This window comes from Gopherus evgoodei, chromosome 2 (genome assembly GCF_007399415.2).
Source record: "Gopherus evgoodei ecotype Sinaloan lineage chromosome 2, rGopEvg1_v1.p, whole genome shotgun sequence".
NCBI lineage: Eukaryota > Metazoa > Chordata > Testudines > Testudinidae > Gopherus > Gopherus evgoodei.
In genome coordinates, this window is record NC_044323.1 from 73,966,407 (window position 1) to 73,987,878 (window position 21,472).

The 21,472-nt window shown below is 45.1% G+C and overlaps 1 protein-coding gene across 1 annotated transcript in view; it reads left to right on the top strand.

The window, feature by feature from the left end:
• Positions 1 to 21,472, top strand: part of ZCWPW2 (zinc finger CW-type and PWWP domain containing 2) — a 113,930-nt gene that overhangs the window by 76,576 nt on the left and 15,882 nt on the right. Inside the window, exon 8 of the mRNA XM_030549337.1 lies at positions 16,889 to 17,010. Coding sequence (XP_030405197.1) covers positions 16,889 to 17,010 — 122 coding nt within the window. The remainder of the gene's footprint in view (positions 1 to 16,888; positions 17,011 to 21,472) is intronic.

Consider the following 21,472-nt stretch of genomic DNA (forward strand, 5'->3'; position numbering starts at 1 on the left):
AAGCGTCTAAATTATTTTAGTTATTTTAACCAAAAAACAATGCACACATTGGAAGACTTTTATGCAACTCTCTGCTCTTCTGGGAGTTTCATCTTCAGTGATGATGAGGAAACAGTTTAAACCTCAATCAGGTTATAGATCTTTGTTTTTCCAACAAAGACCCCAGGATATCTCTAAAAGAAGATTGAAGTCTCCAAGATGACAGCCTTCAGTTTTGTTGACTGCAAGCCCTTCTCACCAGATCTCAACTTCAGTGAAGCAATTGTTCTGATGTTTTCATCAAGGACAGCACTCACACCAGGATACATTTCCTAGATTCTAATCCTATCTTTGGAAATCACCTATCTCTCTTTTACAGTGCATAGACAGAGATTATATCAGACAAGTGGGTGCTCCGCATGGTGAAGTATGGAAAAGTTATTCAGTTTACTTCCTTTCCCCAACCTAGCTTCTGTGATGCAGTAGGGACTGTCTGTGTGAGGGATGGGAGAGCCAGGGATGACTTTAGGTGAGGGACAGGACCTGAGCCTGTAATCTGAGCCAGGCAGGGGGGAGGGGACTCAGCACCTTTGCCCGGGAAGCTGGACAAGGGAAGGGGCCGGCTGGAGAGAGTTAGTTCTGTTTCGGTTTTGGGCTGGGTGGTGGAATTCAGGGAATCCCAAGATGAGGACTAAGCTTCCTGAAACCCCAGAAGGACTTGATTGAGGGGTCCTGGTTGTGCCTACAAGCTCTGCTGTAGCCTGTGTTCCTGTTGTCCAATAAACCTTCTGTTTTACTGGCTGGCTGAGAGTCACTGTGAGTCCCAGGAAGAGGGGTACAGGGCCTGACTCCCACACACTCCGTGACAACTGGTGGCAGCAGCGGGACTTACTGCACCCCATGGACAGCGCTTTCTGCAGTAAGTGACTGGGGAGCAGTAAAACGAAGGGACGATTTTAGGGGTGATTAACCCCTGAGAGTGTGTGACCAGTGAGAAGAACTTTTGCAGTAACAAGGTCCCCCAGGGGATTGCAATGAGTGGTCCCAGGGGCGGAGGAGTCTGCAGCTTGACCCTGGCAGAGAGGTGGTGACCTCAAGAAGGACTGGCACACTAGGGGTCCCCCTGGAAACCGTGGGGAGCAGTGAGCACACAGGCCTGTGAGTGATCAGCAGGAAGATGTATGCCAAGTGCCTTAAGTGTGACCTGGTGGAGCTGTGTGAGCAGAGGGGGCTGCACAGAGGGAGGCTCACCAAAGACCAGCTGATTGCCCAACTGGAGGAGGGAGATTGCTTGAATGAACTGATCCTTGTCTCTGAGGGAAGCAGCCTGGCAGATGCAGCACAGGCACCAGTGTCTGTCCCAGCTGGGAGTGGTCAGCCGGCTGCTGAGGGCTCCCTGAGACCCCCCCTTCCTATGCCTAGGGGAAGGGCAGGGAGGAGCCCAGCGAATACCAAGGGCACTGTGACACACCTGGCCAGCAGGGGATCCTCCTGGCGAAGCTCGCCGGCCAGCAGGGGATCCTCCTGGTGACGCTCAGCATCTGTGGAGCGGAAGCGGCTGGAATGGGAGAGAGAGCTAAAACTGAGAGAGCTGGAGGATCGTGAGAGACAGAGGGAACATGACCGGGAGGAAGAAGAGAGACAGCATCATCATGAGCTGAAACTGGCGAGGCTGAGGAGGAGCGGGCCCCCAGCGGTGATGAGCAAGAGGGCGCCCAGGACCACACGGAGCTTTGATAAGTGCATTCTGGCCCAGCATAAGGAGGGGGAGGACATGGATGACTTCCTGAATGCCTTTGAGAAAGCCTGCGAGCTGCACCAGGTAGATCCTGCGGACAGGCTCTGAGTTCTCATCCCCTTACTGGACTCCAAAGCCGTGGCATTGTATCGCCAACTGGAAGAGGCAGAGAAAGGGGACTACAAACTATTTAAACAGGCCCTGCTGCGCGAGTTTGGGCTGACTCCTGAGATGTACTGGGAGATGTTCCGGAGTCAGTGTAAAACCCCTGAGGTTTCATATCTGCAACTAGCCATCCATATGGAGGGATACTCCAGCAAGTGGGCAGATGGGGCCCAGACGAAGAGGGACCTGGTTAAACTGCTGGTACTAGAGCAACTATATGAGTGGTGTCCACTTGACCTGAGGCTGTGGTTGAGGGACCAAAAGACAGAGAACCCGCGACATGCAGGGCGGCTGGCTGATGAGTTTGTGAAGAGCCGGTTGGGGGGTGGCAGGGAGGAGTCCCAAAGGAACAGGCCCGCCGCTATGCAGAGAGAGTCTCATTCTGGGACCTCCCAAAGGGGGAATAGGGAGAACCTCCTCCCAAGGGGAACGCCCAGCGTCAGGGACAACCGACCGGTTCAAAGGGACCAGCGGGACATAAACTGCTATCACTGTGGCCAGAGGGGCCACATACGGTCCCAGTGCCCCAGGCTCAAGGACAGACTGAGCAGACCGACCCCACACCAGGTTAACTTGGTAGAGACCCAGCTGGACGAGGGGCAGCATTCCGAGGAAAGGGGGGTTGGCCGCATACCGCCTGCAAAGGAGGGAGGAGGGCCCCAGGTCAGCTCCTCTGGGGGGCTGGATGCTCCAGGCTCTGGGTTTTTGGTTTACAGGGTAGGCGCGGGGCTGCCCCTCCGGAAAGAGTGCCTTGTTCCCCTGGAGGTAGATGGGAGGAAGATCACTGGGTACTGGGACACGGGCGCAGAGGTGACGCTGGCCTAGCCCGACGTGGTGGCCTCAGATCGGATGGTGCCCGACACTTACCTGACCCTGATGGGCATAGGCGGGACCCCATTCAAGGTGCCCGTGGTGAGGGTACACCTGAAGTGGGGGGGCCAAGGGCCCCAAGAAAGTGGGGGTACACCCACATTTGCCCATGGAGGTGTTAATGGGGGGAGACCTGGAGGTCTGGCCAAGCAACGCCCAGGGTGCCCTGGTCGTGACCCGTAGTCAGAGTCGGTGAGGGGCACTGCGCCCTGACAATGGGAAAGGTACTTTGCCTGAGGCGCAGGACCCTAACCTGGTGGGGAGGGAACGCCCAGGGACACGGCTCAGAGAAGCTGCGGCCTCAGACCCAAGCAGTGAGAGAGAGCAGGTCCCCATCCCTGTCCCAACTGCTGAGTTCCAGGCTGAGTTGCAGAAAGATCCCTCCTTGTGGAGGCCAAGGGACCTGGCCGACCTCAGTGCGGTATAGTCCATGAGGAGAGGTTGCAAGGAGAGGTTCCTTTGGGAGAAGGGGTTCAGGTACCGAGAATGGGCTTCCCTAAGGGAAGTAGAGTCATGGGGGATCAGGAAGCAGCTGGTGGTTCCCCAGAAGTTTCAACACAAGCTCCTGTACCTGGCCCATGACATCCCTCTTGCGGGGCACCAGGGAATCCAACGCACCAGGCAGAGGCTGCTACAGAACTTTTACTGGCCTGGGGTCTTTACCCATGTCCGACAGTATTGCAAATCCTGTGACCCCTACCAGCGGGTGGGGAAGGCCCGGGACAAGGGGAAAGCGGCTTTGAGGCCTTTACCCATCATAGAAGAACCTTTCCAGAAGGTGGCGATGGACATAGTGGGACCTCTCAGCAAGACAACCCGGTTGGGGAAGAAATACATTCTGGTGGTGGTAGATTTCGCCACTCGCTACCCCGAGGTGGTGACCTTGTCCTCTGTCGAAGCAGACACCGTGGCAGGTGCACTGCTGACCATTTTCAGCCAGGTAGGGTTCCCCAAGGAAGTCTTAACGGACCAGGGCTCCAACTTCATGTTGGCCCTTCTCTGGTGCTTGTGGGAGAAAGGTGGGGTCCGGCACAACTGGGCCTCCACGTATCACCCCCAGTCCAACGGGCTGGTGGAAAGGTTCAATGGGACACTAAAGATGATGCTAAAAACATTTATGAACCAGCAACCGCAGGACTGGGACAAGTACTTACCTCACCAGCTGTTCGCGTACAGGGAGGTACCCCAGGAATCCACCGGGTTTTCGCCTTTCGAACTATTGTATGGAAGGCGGGTAAGGGGGCCCCTGGACCTGAAGAGAGACAAATGGGAGGGGAAGGCCACTCCCGATGGAGAGTCAGTGGTAGAGTATGTCCCGACCTTCCGGGAAAGACTTGCCGAGCACATGGGCCTAGCCAGGGAGAATCTAGCCCGAGCCCAGAGGAAGCAGAAGGTCTGGTATGACTGCACGGCGCAGGCCTGCGCCTTCACCACCGGGGATCAGGTGATGGTTCTCATCCCCGTGAGAAAGAACAAACTCCAGGCCGCCTGGGAAGGACCCTTCAAGGTTGTCAAGCAACTAAATGAGGTGAGCTATGTGGTGGAGCTGTCTAACCGGGCACATCACCGCCGGGTGTACCATGTGAATATGATGAAGCCGTACTATGACAGGGGGAATATGGTGTTGGCCGTGTGTGGACATTGGGAGGAGCAGGGAGATGACCCTTTAGTGGATCTACTCCCTGGGACAAAAGCTAGTTCTTCCCTGGAGGCAATTCTCCTTTCTGATCAGCTGACCCTGGCCCAGCACACTGAGATAAGAGGGGTGCTGCATCTATACTGACAGCTGTTTTGCAACCAGCCTGAATGCACTAATTTGACTGTTCACCGGGTGGAGACCGGGTCACTTCCTCCTATAAGATGCTCCCCTTTTCGAGTCACCGGGAAAACTGTCCAGGACCTAGAAAGAGAGGTCAGGAACATGCTAGCTTTGGGGGTGATCCAGCCATCTTCCAGCCTTTGGGCCTTGCCAGTGATGCTGGTCCCCAAAAGGGATGGGTCGATCTGGTTCTGTGTGGACTATTGAAAGCTCAATGCCATCACCGTATCTGATGCCTACCCCATGCCCAGGCCTGACAAGCTTCTAGACAAGCTGGGAGGTGCTTGGTACCTCACCTCCATGGATCTTACAAAGGGCTACTGGCAAGAGCCGCTGGACTTGGATGCCAGGCCAAAATCGGCCTTTATCACCCCTCTGGGGCACTACGAGTTTCTGACCCTGCCCTTCGGCCTCAAGGGAGTGCCAGCCACCTTCGAGGGCCTGGTGGATCAGCTACTGAGTGGTGGAGGGTTGTGGCGTGTATTGATGACATCTGCGTCTTTAGCTGAACCTGGGAGGACCACGTGTCCCAGGTTAAACAAGTGCTGGACCGACTCTGAGAGGCTGGCTTAACTGTAAAGGCTGAGAAGTGCAAGGTGGGGATGGCTGAAGTATCTTATCTGGGCCATCGGGTGGGGAGTGGCTGCCTAAAGCCGGAACCAGCCAAAGTGGAGGTGATCAGAGACTGGTCTGCTCCCCAAACCAAAAAGCAGGTCCAAGCCTTTATTGGGATGGCAGGGTACTATTGAAGGTTCGTGCCCCACTTCAGCACCATAGATGCCCCCATCACTGAGCTGTGCAAGAAGAGGAAGACAGACAAGGTGATCTGGACCAATGAGTGCCAGCAGGCTCTCCGGGCGCTGAAGGAGGCTCTGGTTAGTGGCCCAGTTCTGGCAAACCCAGACTTTGACAAGCCCTTTATGGTGTTCACCGATGCCTCAGACATGGGACTGAGGGCGGTGTTAATGCAGGAGGATGAAAAGGGGGAGAGAGACCCCATCGTGTACCTGAGCAAAACGTTACTACCCCAGGAGCAGAACTACGCGGTCATCGAGAAGAAATGTCTGGCCATGGTGTGGGCCCTTAAGAAACTAGAGCCATATCTCTTTGGGCGACACTTCACCGTGTACACCGACCACTCTCCCCTGACCTGGCTGTACCAGATGAAAGGAGCCAACGCCAAGCTCCTGAGGTGGAGCCTGCTTCTGCAGGATTATGACATGGACATGGTCCATGTGAAGGGAAGTGCCAACCTGATAGTGGATGCGTTGTCCCAGAGAGGGGGCCCTGAACTTCCCCAGGTCACTGGGCAGAGTGACCCCACTCAGTTCAGTCTCAAAGGGGGAGAGATGTGATGCAGTAGGGACTGTCTGTGAGGGGGATGGGAGAGCTGGGGATGACTTTAGGTGAGGGACAGGACCTGAGCCTGTAATCTGAGCCAGGCAGGCGCGAGGGGGGTCAGCACCTTTGCTTGGGAAGCTGACAAAGGAAGGGGCCAGCTGGAGGGAGTTAGTTCAGTTTCGGTTTTGGGCTGGGTGGTGGAATTCAGGGAATCCTAAGCTGGGGACTAAGCTTCCTGAACTCCCAGAAGGACTTGATTGAGGGGTCCTGGTTGTGCCTACAAGCTCTGCTGTAGCCTGTGTTCCTGTTGTCCAATAAACCTTCTGTTTTACTGGCTGGCTGAAAGTCACTGTGAGTCCCAGGAAGAGGGGTACAGAGCCTGACTCCCCCACACTCCGTGACACCTACCCCATCCCTTTTCAGGGACCGATCTCACAAGGCTGTTCTACTTCGAGTACAATCTCTTCTGGAATTGAGAGAAATAGAGGAAGTACCTCACCAGCACAAAGAGAAGGGCTTCTGTTCCTATTACTTTCTGATTTCTTCCCCTCACCCCCCTCCAGAAAAAGAAGTGGTCTAAGGCCTGTTTTGGATTTGAGAAATCTGAATAGATTCATCCTGAAAATAATATTTCAGGATGGTCATCCTCTCATCTGTTGTTCTTTTCCTTGGAGATTGGTATGCTTCCCTCAGTTTTTAGATCACTTTCTTTCACATAATAATTCATCTAGGTCACAGAAAATTATCTTGATTCATTGTCAGGAACACAGACTGACAGTATGCAGTGCTGCCCTTTGGTCTGTCCTCAGCCCAGAGGATGTTCACCAAATATATGTCAGTGGTAGCTGCCCATCTCCATTGTTCCAGCATTCAGTTAGTTAGTTTGAGGAACATCAAAAGAGTACATTAAAACAGCATCATCATGTCATTTGGGGCTGAAATTGAACCCAGAGAACTAATACATTTCTACTTCACCAATCCAACTAATACATTTCTACTTCACCAATCCAACTAATACATTTCATGGGGGAAGATCTCAACGCCGAGACAGTGATGGCTTACCTTGTGGCAGACAGTTTCAGTCCATAGTCATCCTTTGCAAAAACCTCAAGTCTGATCCCAGAACAACAGTACGTTCTTACCTTCAACTTTTGGAGCATATGGCCTCATGCATGTACATGACTCAGCATGCCAAACTTAACTTAAGATATCTGCAGGCCTGGCTTCAATCTGTATGCTATCCAAATAGAAACTCTCTGGTCATGATGATTTGTATACTTGCATGAATGGTCAAGACCCTGAACTGGTGGATGGCTCCCCAGAACATCTGCAAAGGGTACCTTTCTTACCACTGGAACCAACAATAACCCTTGTAACAGATATGTCCACCAGAGGGTGAGATGCTCATCTTGGACAGTGTCAAGTTCAGATGCTATCAACAACTCAGGAGGCTATGCACTATATAAATATTTTAACACTTTGATCCATCTGTTGGGCTTACAAGACATTCATCACCACTATCAGAGATCAAGTGGTTCAAGTTCCTACTGACAACACCACTACTATGTTTTATCTAAACAAGCAGGGAACCAAGAAGTGATTCACTTGTGGAACTTCTACATATGTAACAATATTTCTCTAAAGGCATTTCACCTTGCCAGGGTGAGAAATACCTTAGCAGACTCTCTCACCAGATACTTAGTAGACCATCACAAGTGGTCTGTAAAGAAGGAGAGTCTAGAATGGATTTTTCAAGAATGGGCATTCGTGGTAAAAGACCTCTTTGCAACAAACCTGAACAAACAAATGCAGGAAATTCTGCTTCAGGGCATGTCACAGCCTGGGCTCTGTAACATATGCCTTTCTTCTTCCATGATTGAGTAATAGAACGTAGGGTTGGAAGGGCACCACAAGAATCATCTAATCTAACCTCCTGCCAAGATGCAGGATTTGTTGTGTCTAAACCATCCAAGGCACATGGCTATCCAGCCTCCTTTTGAAAATCTCCAGTGAAGAAGCTTCCAAAACCTCCCTGGGAAGTCAGTTCCATTATCCTATGTTCTTATAGTTAGAACTTTTTTCCTGAGATTTAATCTAAATCTGCTATGCTGTAGTTTGAGCCCACTGCCTCTTGTCCTGTCCTCTGTGGCAAAAGAGAACAACTTTTCTTCACCTTTTTTATGGCAGTCTTTCAAGTATCTGAAGACCGCTATCATGTCCTCCCCTTAATCTCCTCTTTTACAAACTAAACATACCCAGTTCCTCCAGCCCTCATTCATGTGGCTTGCATTCCATCCCTTTGAACATCTTTGTCACTCGCCTCTGGATCCTTTCCCGTTTCTCAACATCTTTTCTATACATTGGTAACCAAAATTGGACACAGTATACTAGCTGAGGCCTAACCAGTGCTGAGTAGAGTGGTACTATCATCTCTCGTGACTTGCATGCTAAAAAGCTCCTTGTACAACCACATTGGCCTACTGTTGCCCTTCTTATCTTTCCTCTATAACAAAATAACTTGATGTTGAGCCTCTAGTATTACATCTTCTAAGTACTGCCAATCCCTTTTGACTCCTTTTCTTCCTAAATGGTCTTTTCATGGGATGTTGCCTACTATTTATCTGAGTCTGTTGAAAATGCCTTTTTTGAAGTCCAGTGTCCTTTGTTTTGTTGTTCTCATTTCCTCCTGCTGATCACAGGATCAGACACAAAGATCCTAATGGACAACATAGCCTGTATGTACTACATCGTTTGATGGGGGACGCTAGGTCACCCTCCCTATGCACAGAAGCAATGAGGTATGGAATTGGTGCATCTCTCACAATGTCTGTGGCTTACCTCCCAGGCACACAAAACCTGACAGTGGACAGTCTCAGTTGCAAATTCCCACATGACCACAAGTGGGAGATGCACCTAGCAATACTTCATGACATATTTGGATGATGGGAGGAGTGGATGTTTGCCACTCATCTGAACAAGAAAAGTCCATGCTACTGCTCCAGAGTGGGAATGGGTCAGCACTCCTTGGGTGATGCTTTTTTCATCCCCTGGAACAGGAAACTTCTCTATGCCTTTCCTCCATTTCCTCTACTGTCAACGGTCCTGCTGAAAACAAAAAGAAACAGAGCCCATGTCATTCTAATTGCTCCTACTTGGCTGAGACAGACTCGGTACCCTTATCTGTCACAACTTGCGATGTGCCCGATGATCCCACTCCCAACCATTCTGCACCTCTTCTCATAGAACAGAGGATGAACCCTGTATCCTAGCTTAGGGATTCTCTGCCTCAAGGCATGGCTCCCAGTCGGTTCCAACATTTAGAAAGCTCCTGTTCAACGGAGGTACAAGAAGTTCTGTGCACAGCAGAAAGGCCTTGACTTCACATACTTACCTGCAAAAATGGTCCAGGTTTCAGATTTGGTGCTCTTTTCAACATATTTCTCCAACATCCGTGACTCTTCCACATATCCTAGACTAAGCATTGACCCTAAAGCTCTCTCAGGATCCACTTAGCAGCTATAACAACTTTCCACCGGCCAGAAGGATATTCAGTGCTGTCACACCCAACCGCTAAAAGTAAACCTCTTCCCACAACCTTATCTTCCGATTCCCATGTGGAACCTAAACCTGGTACTGAAAGCATTGATTAGGTCTTTCGAACCTATGGCCACCTGTTCGCTGATGTACCTTTCCATGAAAATGTACTTTCTGATAGCGATTACCTTTACCACGAGAATAGGAGAGAGAGCTGTTCTGATGGCACATCCCCCCAACACGGTATTCTTCCCAGAGAAGGTTACGCTTAGGCCTCATCCAAAATTCATCTCGAAGGTGACCTCCATGTTTCATGAATCAATTAATTCACTTTTCAATCTTTTACCTTAATATTGCATACCTTGAATGTCAGGAGAGTCCTGGCCTTCTACTTGGACAGTACTAAGGCCTTCAGGAAGTCCCATAAGCTTTTCCTCTCCATTGCAGAAAGATCCAAAGGTTCAGCAATATCAGCCCAAAGGCTTTCCAAGTCGGTCTTGACTTCCATCAGTGTTTCAAGTTCACAATATGATCCCTCCAGACTCTGTTCGGATACACTACACAAGGTCAATTTCTTCACTGTCGCCTTCTTCACGAATGTCCCTATCTTGGAGATTTGTAGCACAATAACATGGGCATTGGCCCATACTTTCACAGAACACTATGCGATGATTGGGGACTCTGCTGCTGAAGCCATCTTTGGCTCCATAGTACTGCTAAGTGTAACTGACCCAACTCCGAAGTCCCAGCTCTCCAGAAGGGGTATTGCTTGGGAGTCACCTACAGTGCAGCACCCACAGGGACACTACTCGAAGAAGTTGTTACTCACCATGTGCAGTAATGATGGTTCTTTAAGATGTGTCCTGCTACGGGTGGTCCACTACCTATCCTCCTCCCTTCTACTTTGGAATTATTGTCAGTGACTCTGCAGTAGAGAAGGAACTGAGGGTCGGGGGTTAGCCCACGTGCACTAACTACCCTCCTGGAGCAGCACAAGGAAACTGCTACCGAAGTTCTCTGTTCAGTAGCGCAGGGACACAAGCACATCTATACAGTGGAGCACCCAATAGGGACACACATCTTGAAGAACCATCATTACTGCACAAGGTGAGTAAATTCTTCTTGCTACCGATGAAAACAGTGTTTTTGGTAGCAGTTACTTTTGTGGGGATAGCATCAGAGCTTCAAGCATTATCAGCAGACCCTCCCTTCACAGTATTCCACCAGGGCAAAGTCTATCTTAGGCTGCATCCTAAGTTTATACCAAAGGTTGTTTGGCATTCCACCTCAATCAAACCAACCAAACTTCTTGTTTTTGTTTTTGAAGCCTCACTCTAATAAGACGGAGGAGAGGCTTCATACCTTGGATGTCTAGAGAGCTTTATTCTTTTACTTACACATACAAAGTCGTTCAGGTAATCTCCTAGACTTTTTGTATCCTATGCTGAAAGGATTAAAGGCAACCTCTTACAGTTCAATATATATCCGACTGGATTTCTGACTATATCTAGCTAAGGTCTCTTGTCCTGTGAGGATAACTGCCCTTTCTACTAGGGTTCATTCCACTTGATCAGCCTTTTTGAACAACATACCTATGTAACCCTTCTCCCCCTCTGAGTTGGCAGCAACAAGGGCCGGGTTCAGTATCCAGGTGTTTTGTTTCTATAACACAATGCCAAACCAGCTCGAGCCCCCACCCAGTGACCTGGGAAAATCTTACACACACCCATAGGTGCCTCGAAGAGGCTATACTTCCCCTCTCGCAAGCGCAGAGTCTCAGTGTAGTAGAAAAGGTTTAATTACATGAGATAAACAACAAGCATTAAATTGGGAAAATATCTCAACTAGAATTCATAGACCAAACCGTGAGCAAAGACCCACCCCAGGAAATTGGGCCATGTCCTTTTCCCTGGGCTCTTGAGCCCAGCAACTCCCAAATCACCCACAGTCCCAAAAGACCCACAATCCAAAAATCTTTGTCCTGGTTCAGTGCAGCCCCAAAGTTCGAGAGTCTATCTGCAGACGTCCCTCCCCCCAGCATGGGTAGAAAGGGGCACCTTACGTGGTCCGGGGCCAACTGCCCTGCCTCTCCGTGGGGTTCTGCTTCCGCCTTTTCCACGAACTGTTCCGCTTTACCAGCTACTCAGCTCTGCTCCTCCAGCCATCCTCACAAACTGCTCCGCTCCGCTCCACCAGCCGCTCTGCTCCACCAGCTGTCCCATGAGCTGCTCCAGCTGTCCCTGCAAACTGCTTGGCTCCGCTCGCTCCGTGGGCCACTCCAGCCATCCCCACAAACTGCTCCACGCCACTCTTCCAGGTGCTCTGTTCTGCAGTATAGCTTCAGGCTCCCCCACTAGTTAGCATAGTACTCAGTGCTCTCAGCTCAGTAATTCCAGCTCTTTAGTGATTTCAACTCTTAATGATCTCAGCTTATAGTAGGGGAGCCCCAGTGCTAGTGCACCATTAGCCTAAAGTTAGTTCAGCTCAGTAACCTGTATCTAGATTCTTAAGGGAATAAAAAATCAACTCTGACATTCCACAGTGGAGAGAGGAGTGGGTGGAACTGGTGCTTCTGGCTCCACAAGGAGACTATACCACCAGGCACAGATACCTGTCCCCAGTCTCTCTCAATTCACTGGGTTTTGGAACCCATGTCCCTTGTCTAGCTCATCCTGACTCTGCTTACACCTGTAGTGGACATTTGCAAAGCAGCAACATGGTCATCTGCACCTACCTTCTCCAGACACTACACTTTTACTTAAACTTCCTGAGCTGATGTGAACTTTGGCAAGATGATGCAGCAGGCTCTCTTCAAATAATTAAAGTCCCACCATCCTCAAGGTAACTTTTGCTGAGTCGCTTACAGTGGAATGTGTATGTGCACAACTATTCAGAGGAGAAAAAATGGTTACATACCTGTACAGTTAGCTGTTATTCTTGGAATGTATATAGGCATAACATATCTCAATGTCCCTTCTGCTTTCCTGTTACTTTGAGTCTTTGTTGGATGTTCATGTGAAGGAATAGAAAGGGAGGCAGAGCCACAACCATTTTATGCCCTCAGCTCTATGCACAAGTGTGGGAAGGGGCACATGTGCCACCCACCAGTATGGTTGGCACAAGTCTACAACTTGATGCATAAGGCACCCATACACCTACAGTAGAATATGTATATGTTCACTACACATCTCAAAGAACAATAGTTATTGTACAGGTAAATAATTTTTAATTATTATTTTAATAGTTTTAACAGTGTGAATTACAAAACCAAGTAAAGATCTTAATAGTTAGCATCCACATCTCAATGTTTTGGAGTCAAGGACATATTCAGCATGATATAGAAATTTGTGGCAGAACAGGGAACAGAACCCATTCTCCTCGGTCCCAGTCAGGGTCTCATAGCATCTGATCATGTAATTAAAGACTGTATTGTTCATCTGTTTTTCTCACAGTGCTTTGCTGAGGTGGCTGTGCAAGAGTTGCTCCATTTTTTACAGAGAAAATAACCAAACACATAAATTTGGCTTAATCTAATTGAGAGACAATGTGGCTAAATTAGTGAGATTTGGATATGCCACAGCAGAGATTTGGGTCCTATTCCCAGCTCTGTCAGAAATTCTCTCTCAGAAATGATCACGAGCAACCTCTCAGATCATCAATTAACTCATCTAACCTCTTACGGTAATGACCTAAGTGAATATGGGCTGTGAAGGACACAATTGTTAACAATGATCACTGGAAGGGGGAGACTCAAAATCATCATGTCCTGGGTTCCCAGTCAAGTACATCTTCACCTAAGCCAAGAAGTATTTTGTCCATGTCTTGTCTTGAGCTCTGGTTTTGTGCATTTCATATGTAGGGGAACAAAGAAAAAAGAAACCAAAAACAAAGGGTTATATTAGAAAGTGTTAGGGTACTGAACTATACATGTTGTAAATTGTGCTGGATTAATTTTTTCAGATTAATAGCTTATTTGGCAAAAAAAAATAAAATAAAAAAAAACAACCCAAAACCACAACAGTTTGGTTGACTTAAAACTTTTCACAAAGTTTATGTGAATTTGCTAAATAATTCCGACCAAAAATATTTTGGTGGTGGTAGCTGTGGCTATTTCCTTATAATGTTTAGCCCATTGGTTAGGGCATTCATTGGGGATGTGGGAGACTGCCCGATGTGGAGAAGAGATTTGAAAATACTCTCCTACCTCTCAGGAGAGAACCCTTATCATAGCATTATGGAATAATTTGCAGTAGTCTCTCTTAGTCTTTCTTGTGGAAGTTCCACTTATTATTGGAGCACAGATGTGAATTTGGGTCTCCCACATCCTAGGCGAGTGCCCTAGCCACCAGGCTACAGAGTCATTCATTTGCGCTGTCTTTCTGATCCAATTACTATTCATTGCCATTATGAATGACATTGGCTGCTATACCATAGACTGATATCACCACGACCTCTTCCTCCTCCTGCTACTTTGTGAATCTAGCCCTTTAAAAATGCCTGAAATAGAACATTCCACCAAAAGCAGGGTTTTTTTTCAATTTTTCCAAAACTTTTAGCAATTTTCAGATTCAGTTTATTTAGTACTGATTTTTTCTGATTGCCAGCAAACCAAAAGGAAAAAAAGTAGGTTATTCAGCCTGTGCCGGTTCCTATTGCTCCACCTATTATGAAAGTGTCCTCTGAATAAACAAACAGTAGGAAAACTAACCTCAGAATTACAAAGACTGTTTTTCAATATGACATGAAAAGTACTACAAAGAAAGAAGAATTACAACAGCCTCATGATTATAGTGGAATCACTGTAGATGGTGTCCCAGTAGTTTGTCAACAATTTAAATCTTTTGTATCAGTTCTATACCCTATTCTGATTAAACTAAATATTCATATGCTTTCCAATGAAACAGTTAATAGACAGAACTAGGATACCAAAATAGCTTCTTGACCTAATGAAATACATTAAAGATTGCTTGGACCACTGGAAACACTTCACAGCTACTTCTATATGGTATATTATAGAGCTAAAATTTAATATCTTAGATTGACTCAGTTATATAGTTTGTGTTCTCACTGGTGCTACACCTAGAATTACAGCACATAAACATATAAGAAAAATATGTCTGGCTATGGAAGAAACTCTGCATTGCATTGTTACAGCTATAAAATAGACTGAATTGTGATTAATCTGTTATTTGCTCAGATTTACTTGTCTAGTATCCCAGGTTAGGCTAGGTACAGTCTAATATGAAAAATGCTCCAGAATATTGGCTGGAAATGTCATTTTCATAAGCACATCTACTAGAAGAATTCTCCCATCCTCAGGTATTGTTCAGATATATGGTCTAAAATGCAAAAAATAAAATTGCTGACAATTCTATACCTACTTCCCTTGAGCACACTAAATTCAGAATTCCCCATAACTTATCAGAATTAAGCTTTCAATTATTGGGAAATTCCAGGCATCTGACATTTCTTTGATTTAAAAGAGAAAAAAACATTTAGATAGGAAACATTTTGGATCCACATAACTCCTTTTCTACAATAGACTCCATGGCATTATAGTTAAGACAGATACTCTGCTTGGGCCTTTCTCAGCCCAAGAACAACGCTTCATACAAAGTAGAAAAGGAAAGGCCTTTCATCTTCTCTTTCTTCAATCCTACTAAGGTCTCTATGGGACAAAAATCTTCATTTATATGACTGGATAGTATAAGTTTTTGGCAGAATACTAGCAAACAGTACACTGTATATAATATAACATCTTGTATTTTTCAGTTTTGTAAAACAAGTTGGGATACAGATCATATGAAAGATTATATAAAAATGTATGTGTGTATCTATGTAATTATAAAGTATGTTATCCTGGTACGACTTACATGATTAGTCCAAGGAAAACACATATTAATGATTTGGAAACACATTAAAAATGTTATACCAAATGTAATGCATATCATATAAACTACACCTAATGAAAATGATGATTCAGCTACCAGCCAAAAACACTGTGGTAATATTGATGATATTCATTAAATGAGAAGAGCTGAAGAAAAGCTTTGTGAAGCTTGAAAGTTTGTCTCTTTCATCAAAAAAACCTGGTCCAATAGATGATATTACCTCACCACCTTGCCTCTCTCATATCCTGGAACCAACATGGCTACAACACTGGGATATATCAGTAATGGCAGACTTTCCATGAAAAGACATTCATGAAGCTGATACTGTTGTGCAAACATCCATGCAGGCTTTACTGCACATTTTGACCAGAGAAGTTGGTGCAATTATTGATAAAGTCATTTCTGAAGATAGTATGTAATAAGTTTAATTGAGAAGGTCTTTTCCTGGCAGCCTCTAAAGCCTCAGTAAGGTGAGATGAAATGGTCCCAGCTAGAAATTAAATTGGTTCAACTAACCTTCAACCTGAAGGTTGCATTTAATACTTTATTAGCACAACAGAACCTCTTTATAATCTTATCAAAGCTGTTTACAGAATGTCTTGCTTTAGAATAGCTTCCTGCATTGTTTTTTCTTCCAGCTTCTCTTGACAAATAAATACATTAAATAAAATGCTTTCTAATATTTTTCCCTAAAACCTACCATGTTGAAAAAATAGAATAGTTTTGCATCAAAAACTTAGTATGAATTTACCTAATTTCAAATCAATGCTCACAGTGAAAAACATTTGTGCTATACATTGGAAAGAAACAAAGCTGGTCAGAAGGAACTGGCTGAGCATTCTCATGGTAGCATTGTGTTGTGTCCATTTACGGAAAGGTGGGAGATGACCTCATGTGGCCTCCTGTCCCCATATCCCTGCTGCCTGTGGAAAAGGCTGCTTGCAGCTGCCACCATCCTATTTCTATAGGAAAGAGAAGAAAGACCACCAATGACCTGTCTCCAAAGAGCTCTGCTTTAGCAGAGCCTCTTGGCGTTGTGAGTTTTGTTGCATTTTGTATCTCCTTTCAGAGATTTTCTATCCAGAAAGTTCAAGAGGTATATTTTGTAAAGTAATGTAAGAAGTTACTTTTTATTTTTGTTTAAAAAATTTTCAGGCAAGTTTCTACCCACATCCAGTATAACAGTGCTATACAAATTGCAAGAATTTTACCTAACAAGATAATGCTTTTACTATTCTTCGCTTAATCTTGACAATTGTGTTGATTTCAAATCATTAAAGACCAAAGGATGAATTGTTCTCACACCTGAAGCCAGTAAAGTTACGCTGGATTTTCACCAGTGTCAATGATAGCGGAATTTAGCCCCATATGGTTTTATCACAGGAAACCCATTTTCTTTTCCATGTTTGGAGTAATGATTTTCCCTGTAGATTTTCTGTATCTGTTCCCCACTGTTGTTATTTATTATTCAGTCAATTAAATTTCATTAATAATGTTGCATAAATGTACATATGTATTTTAGCTAAATTATTGATTTTGTTGGTTTATTAGTTGTCTCTGAGACAGAAGTTATATTAAAAGATCTGGAACAAATTCTCAGGCATGTTGCAGACCCTTTAAAAACAACTTGTGGGTTGTATGGAAATGGAGAGGGAAAAGATTCAGGAGAAAAGGTATGAATTATACATGGTATTGCTAACTAGTTACTGGAAACATTTTTAATTTTAGTGGAATTTATGATAGTGCTTAAGAAAGACACTTTTAAATATGTTTTAATGACTATATAACATACTTCTGAAAACAATGTATACTGCCCACTTTTTGAATGCTTTATATTTAATCATAATAATGATATAAAATAAAATTGTTTAAAGATCATATTTAATACAAACCAGTTTCACTATATCCTACATTTAAAACAGAAGATATTTGAAATTAATATTCATGGTTGAAATCCCAGTCTCAGGGAGATGCATCCACTGATATCCCCATTATTAATTATACTGCAGATGTCTGCATGTGGGCAGACAAGTAGATCTCACTTGAAATACTCGTATACCTATATTTCAAATTTGGGTGTAGTATATCTAGCTAGGAGATGGCCTCTAGAGATCCACACTCTCCCTGCACGTGGTCCAGGATCACCAAACAGCTAATCCTGTATCTGCAACATACTTAATAAGTTACCTTCTTTATTCAAGGGCCCATTTAGCTAACATTTACTTTATTTCCCTTCTATTTAAGTGTAAAAAAAAAAAGCACCTAATCAGATTGTCTTTAAGTGATTGTCCACATCTATTCCATTATTGGTACACACATACAACATGTGTGCGAGAGTGCAATCTTTTTAAATAGCACTGTCTTTCAGGGCCATGTCTGTACCCTCTGGTGCTCCATATCTGAGGTCATAAAGATGAGGTGATAGCAAGTGACCTACAGTTCCTTCTTACTGCCTAGGGCTACAAGATGGAACACCTTCAGTGTCTGTATCTATGCGCAATGTGCAACTGATTTTATACGGTTAGTTCTTAATTAATGCTCTAGCTATAGTTGGTATAGTTTAAGCCCATTGGCAAAAAAGAAAAGGGAAAAAAAGAAGGGAAAAAAAAACCCTCTTCAAGTTAAGGATATGCTTAACTTGCCCCAGACCTTGCCCCAGATGTAGTGAAGTCAAAGTCTCCTAGATTCAAGACCTATCTTTCTTGGGAGGGAGCTGTTCCTATTATGAACACCCTAACTGCCTCTTCTGCCTTGGGGAAGTACTTATATCATGCAAGTTTCTCTATGCTGCTTCTTTCCCAAAAGAATCCAAAAGCAAGGGAATCCCACCTGAAGCTTTTCCTCTTTGAGAAGTACATGATGGCCTTGTTGTGTCCTGAAGGAGAGACCATCTTACTGGATCACACCAGCTCTGTGAGTTCTCCAGTAAGTCAAGTGTCTACCTCAGGCACTAGAGGTCATTTGGCACTGAGGAAGTCCCACTCTTCTATTGTGGAGTCAACCAGAGCTTCCCTACCCTCCTTCACTCAACACTGAAGAGCGAGGGTGCTTATTGGTGACCACAGATCTCCCTCTCTGGGTCCGAGCAGATTTACCTTAGGAGGCAGTTCAAGGCCCAGATTGGATACTGCTGACACTTCGACACTGAAGGGTCACCAGATTATCTTAGTGCAGCTTGGAGAAACTACTTGTGTGCCTGGTACTGACAAACAAGAATTGAAGCATCTGACACTAAAGCAACTGGAACTGAAATTTTAAATGGCAGAGCTTCCCATGCTAGCACTGAAGCTAATTGCACTAAAGAATCCAGTGTAACCTAAGCTGTCAGTCCTGGTATCACGCCTTTGGCACCTACGATGGAGCACCTAGTACTTCACTTTATGGTACCAACCTCACATCTCAGGCTGGAGGAAACACTACCTTCTCTTGTTGTGGTACTCATAACATTTGTAGTACTAGAATACCTAATGGTATTGGACTAATCAGAGTCACCATTTCTGGCCTCCTGGAAGAAACTACTCTTTGACCCCAGCCTTGATACTGATACAAAAATTTCTGGGACCCTCATGAACTCTTGAAAGATAATCTCTGCCAATGAAAGATTTATATCCCTTCTCCTCTGCCTCACTTGCCCTACTGAAGTGGAGCAGGCTAATTGCCCCATTGTCATGAAGCAGTTCACTGCTGGGACTATTGTATCAGCCCTCAAGTCACACACCAGTGGCTCTATAACTCCCAGACCTTGAAAATAAACTAGTAGACGATACTCAATCAATCACAAATAATCCACCAAGAATTCTGTTCAACAAGACATCTTCTACAAACGGGGATGTCCAAGAATAGACTTATTTGCTTCAGACCAGAACAAGAAGTGTTAGAGATTCTGCTCCAGAATGGCAGCCAATCCAGGCTCTCTGTCAGATGACTTCCTGACTTCATGGACTCTGGGACTCATGTATGCCTACCATCCCATTCCTTTGATACTGAGGGTCACGAAGAGGCTCAGATAGGACACAGCACTGGTGAGGATGATAGCACCAGCATGGCCCAAGTAATTTTAGTATTTGGGCCTGATGACCTTGTCAATGCAGCTTCCAGTCGTGGTTCTGATGCACCTGGGCATCCTAATGCAGACAAAGGGCCAAATCCTGCACCTGGACCCTACACTCCTCCATCTCACAGCCTGGATGCTGGCTGATAACCACAGACAGATCCTGCTCCACTGCAATCCAGAATTTCTAAGTTTGCACTAGAAAAGACTCAACACGGATGACATGAATAAATAGAAAAGGTTCGCTATTTAGGTGACACGAAATCATTGACCACCTTGGAAGGCTGCAGCAGCCTCCATTCTCGATTACTTGCTAGCCCATAAGCATTCAAGTCTCTCCATCAGGTCCACAAGACCATATCTGGCAGATGTCATTCTCCTGCTGAAAGCTACACAAACTTGTCACATGCAACAATGGCCAGGTTTCTCATTCACATCTTCCCATCAGTCAGGGAATCTGCCCCTGAAACCCCCCTTATGGTAGGACCACTGTATATGGTATTCCACAAGGACAAAGGGACATAAAGACCTCATTTGAATTTTTTATCTAAGGTAGTCTATGACTTTAAACTCAACTTACCAGTGTTGGAGAAAAACAGAGTTTTTTCTTTTAGGTTGGGTGCAGCAAGTTAGATATTTTATTTTTTCTAGCAATTGCATGGAGAGAGCTAAACAGGTCTCTCACAAGGTAAACAATTATAGCAAGCATTTATACCTTTGTTACATACAATAATGAGCAACAACTGCATTTGTTTATACATAGGTCATCCTGATATCTTATTTTTCTCACTTTTATTTAGACTATAGTCTATATTCCATACTTATTGAACACAAGGTCGCAACAACTTTTCACAGAGTTCTTTCCCACTTGCCTCTCACAATCCTTGCTTCTACAAATCTCGCGTTATTAGGGTTACAGCTAGCCTGAGTCTTGTTTACATAAGGAGACTGTGTGGACTTGAAATCTCCTTCACATCTGTCAAGGTTCCTTCCCCACTCTGAACTTTAGGGTACAGATGTGGGGGACATGCATGAGAAGCTCTAAGCTCAATTACCAGCTTAGATCTGGTCTGACTGCCTCCATTCACAAGCACTCCCTTCCTTGGGTAGCCTTGAGAAACTTCACCAATTTCCTGGTGAACACAGATCCAAACCCCTTGGATCTTAAAACAAGGAAATTAACCATCCTCCTTTCTTTCTCCCACCAACTCCTGGTGGATCCAGATCCAACCCACTTGGGTCTAAAAACAAGGAAAAATCAATCAGGTATTGAGAAAAAGGCTTTTAATTAAAGAAAAGAAAGGTAAAAGAAAACCCTCTGGGAGAGATTAGCATACCAGCTACTCTCACAGACAACAGGTTCAAAACACAGAGGATGTTCCCCTGGGCAAAACTTAGTACACCAATGAAAATACCCAAATACTCAATTTGATTCTACCTCTAATTGCACAAGACAGGTTACAAAGAAATAAACATAAACTTATTTATTCCTTTCTAAAACGTACTACTCTGATAAGAGGCTGGTTCCTTGATCTTTTTCACTCCGGCTGAAACTGAAAACTAACAAAGGAAAAAGTGCTCCTTCCTTTTGAAACATCTTATTCCCCCATTGGTTCCTCTGGTCAGGTGTCAGCTAGGCTAGGTGAACTTCTTAACCCTTTACAGGAAAAAGAGGCATTAACCCTTAACTATCTGTTTATGACAACATCCCTGTTAGTTTTTTTTTTTTACTTCCACACCCCCCTCTTTTGTGCTTTTAGCACAACTAACATTTTTAAATCTTTATTTGCATTAAGCCTTGGATTTAGATTTTACAGTAAAAGCTTTAACCTTAGGGGTTTTCATTGGATGCAATGACAATACATGATTAGCATGGACATGAAAGGTATTACTATTATTACGTTTTTTACAACAATAATATAATTTTAAACTAAACAACAGCAATAAAAGCAGTAACATTTTTATGGTAATAATATGATGGGGTTGTTGTACAGTTTTAGTTACAAATCGCAATACATTATTATTAGTACATAAAGTAGACACTTTGTAAGCTGTATGAAAGGCATTTTTTTAAACTTGATATA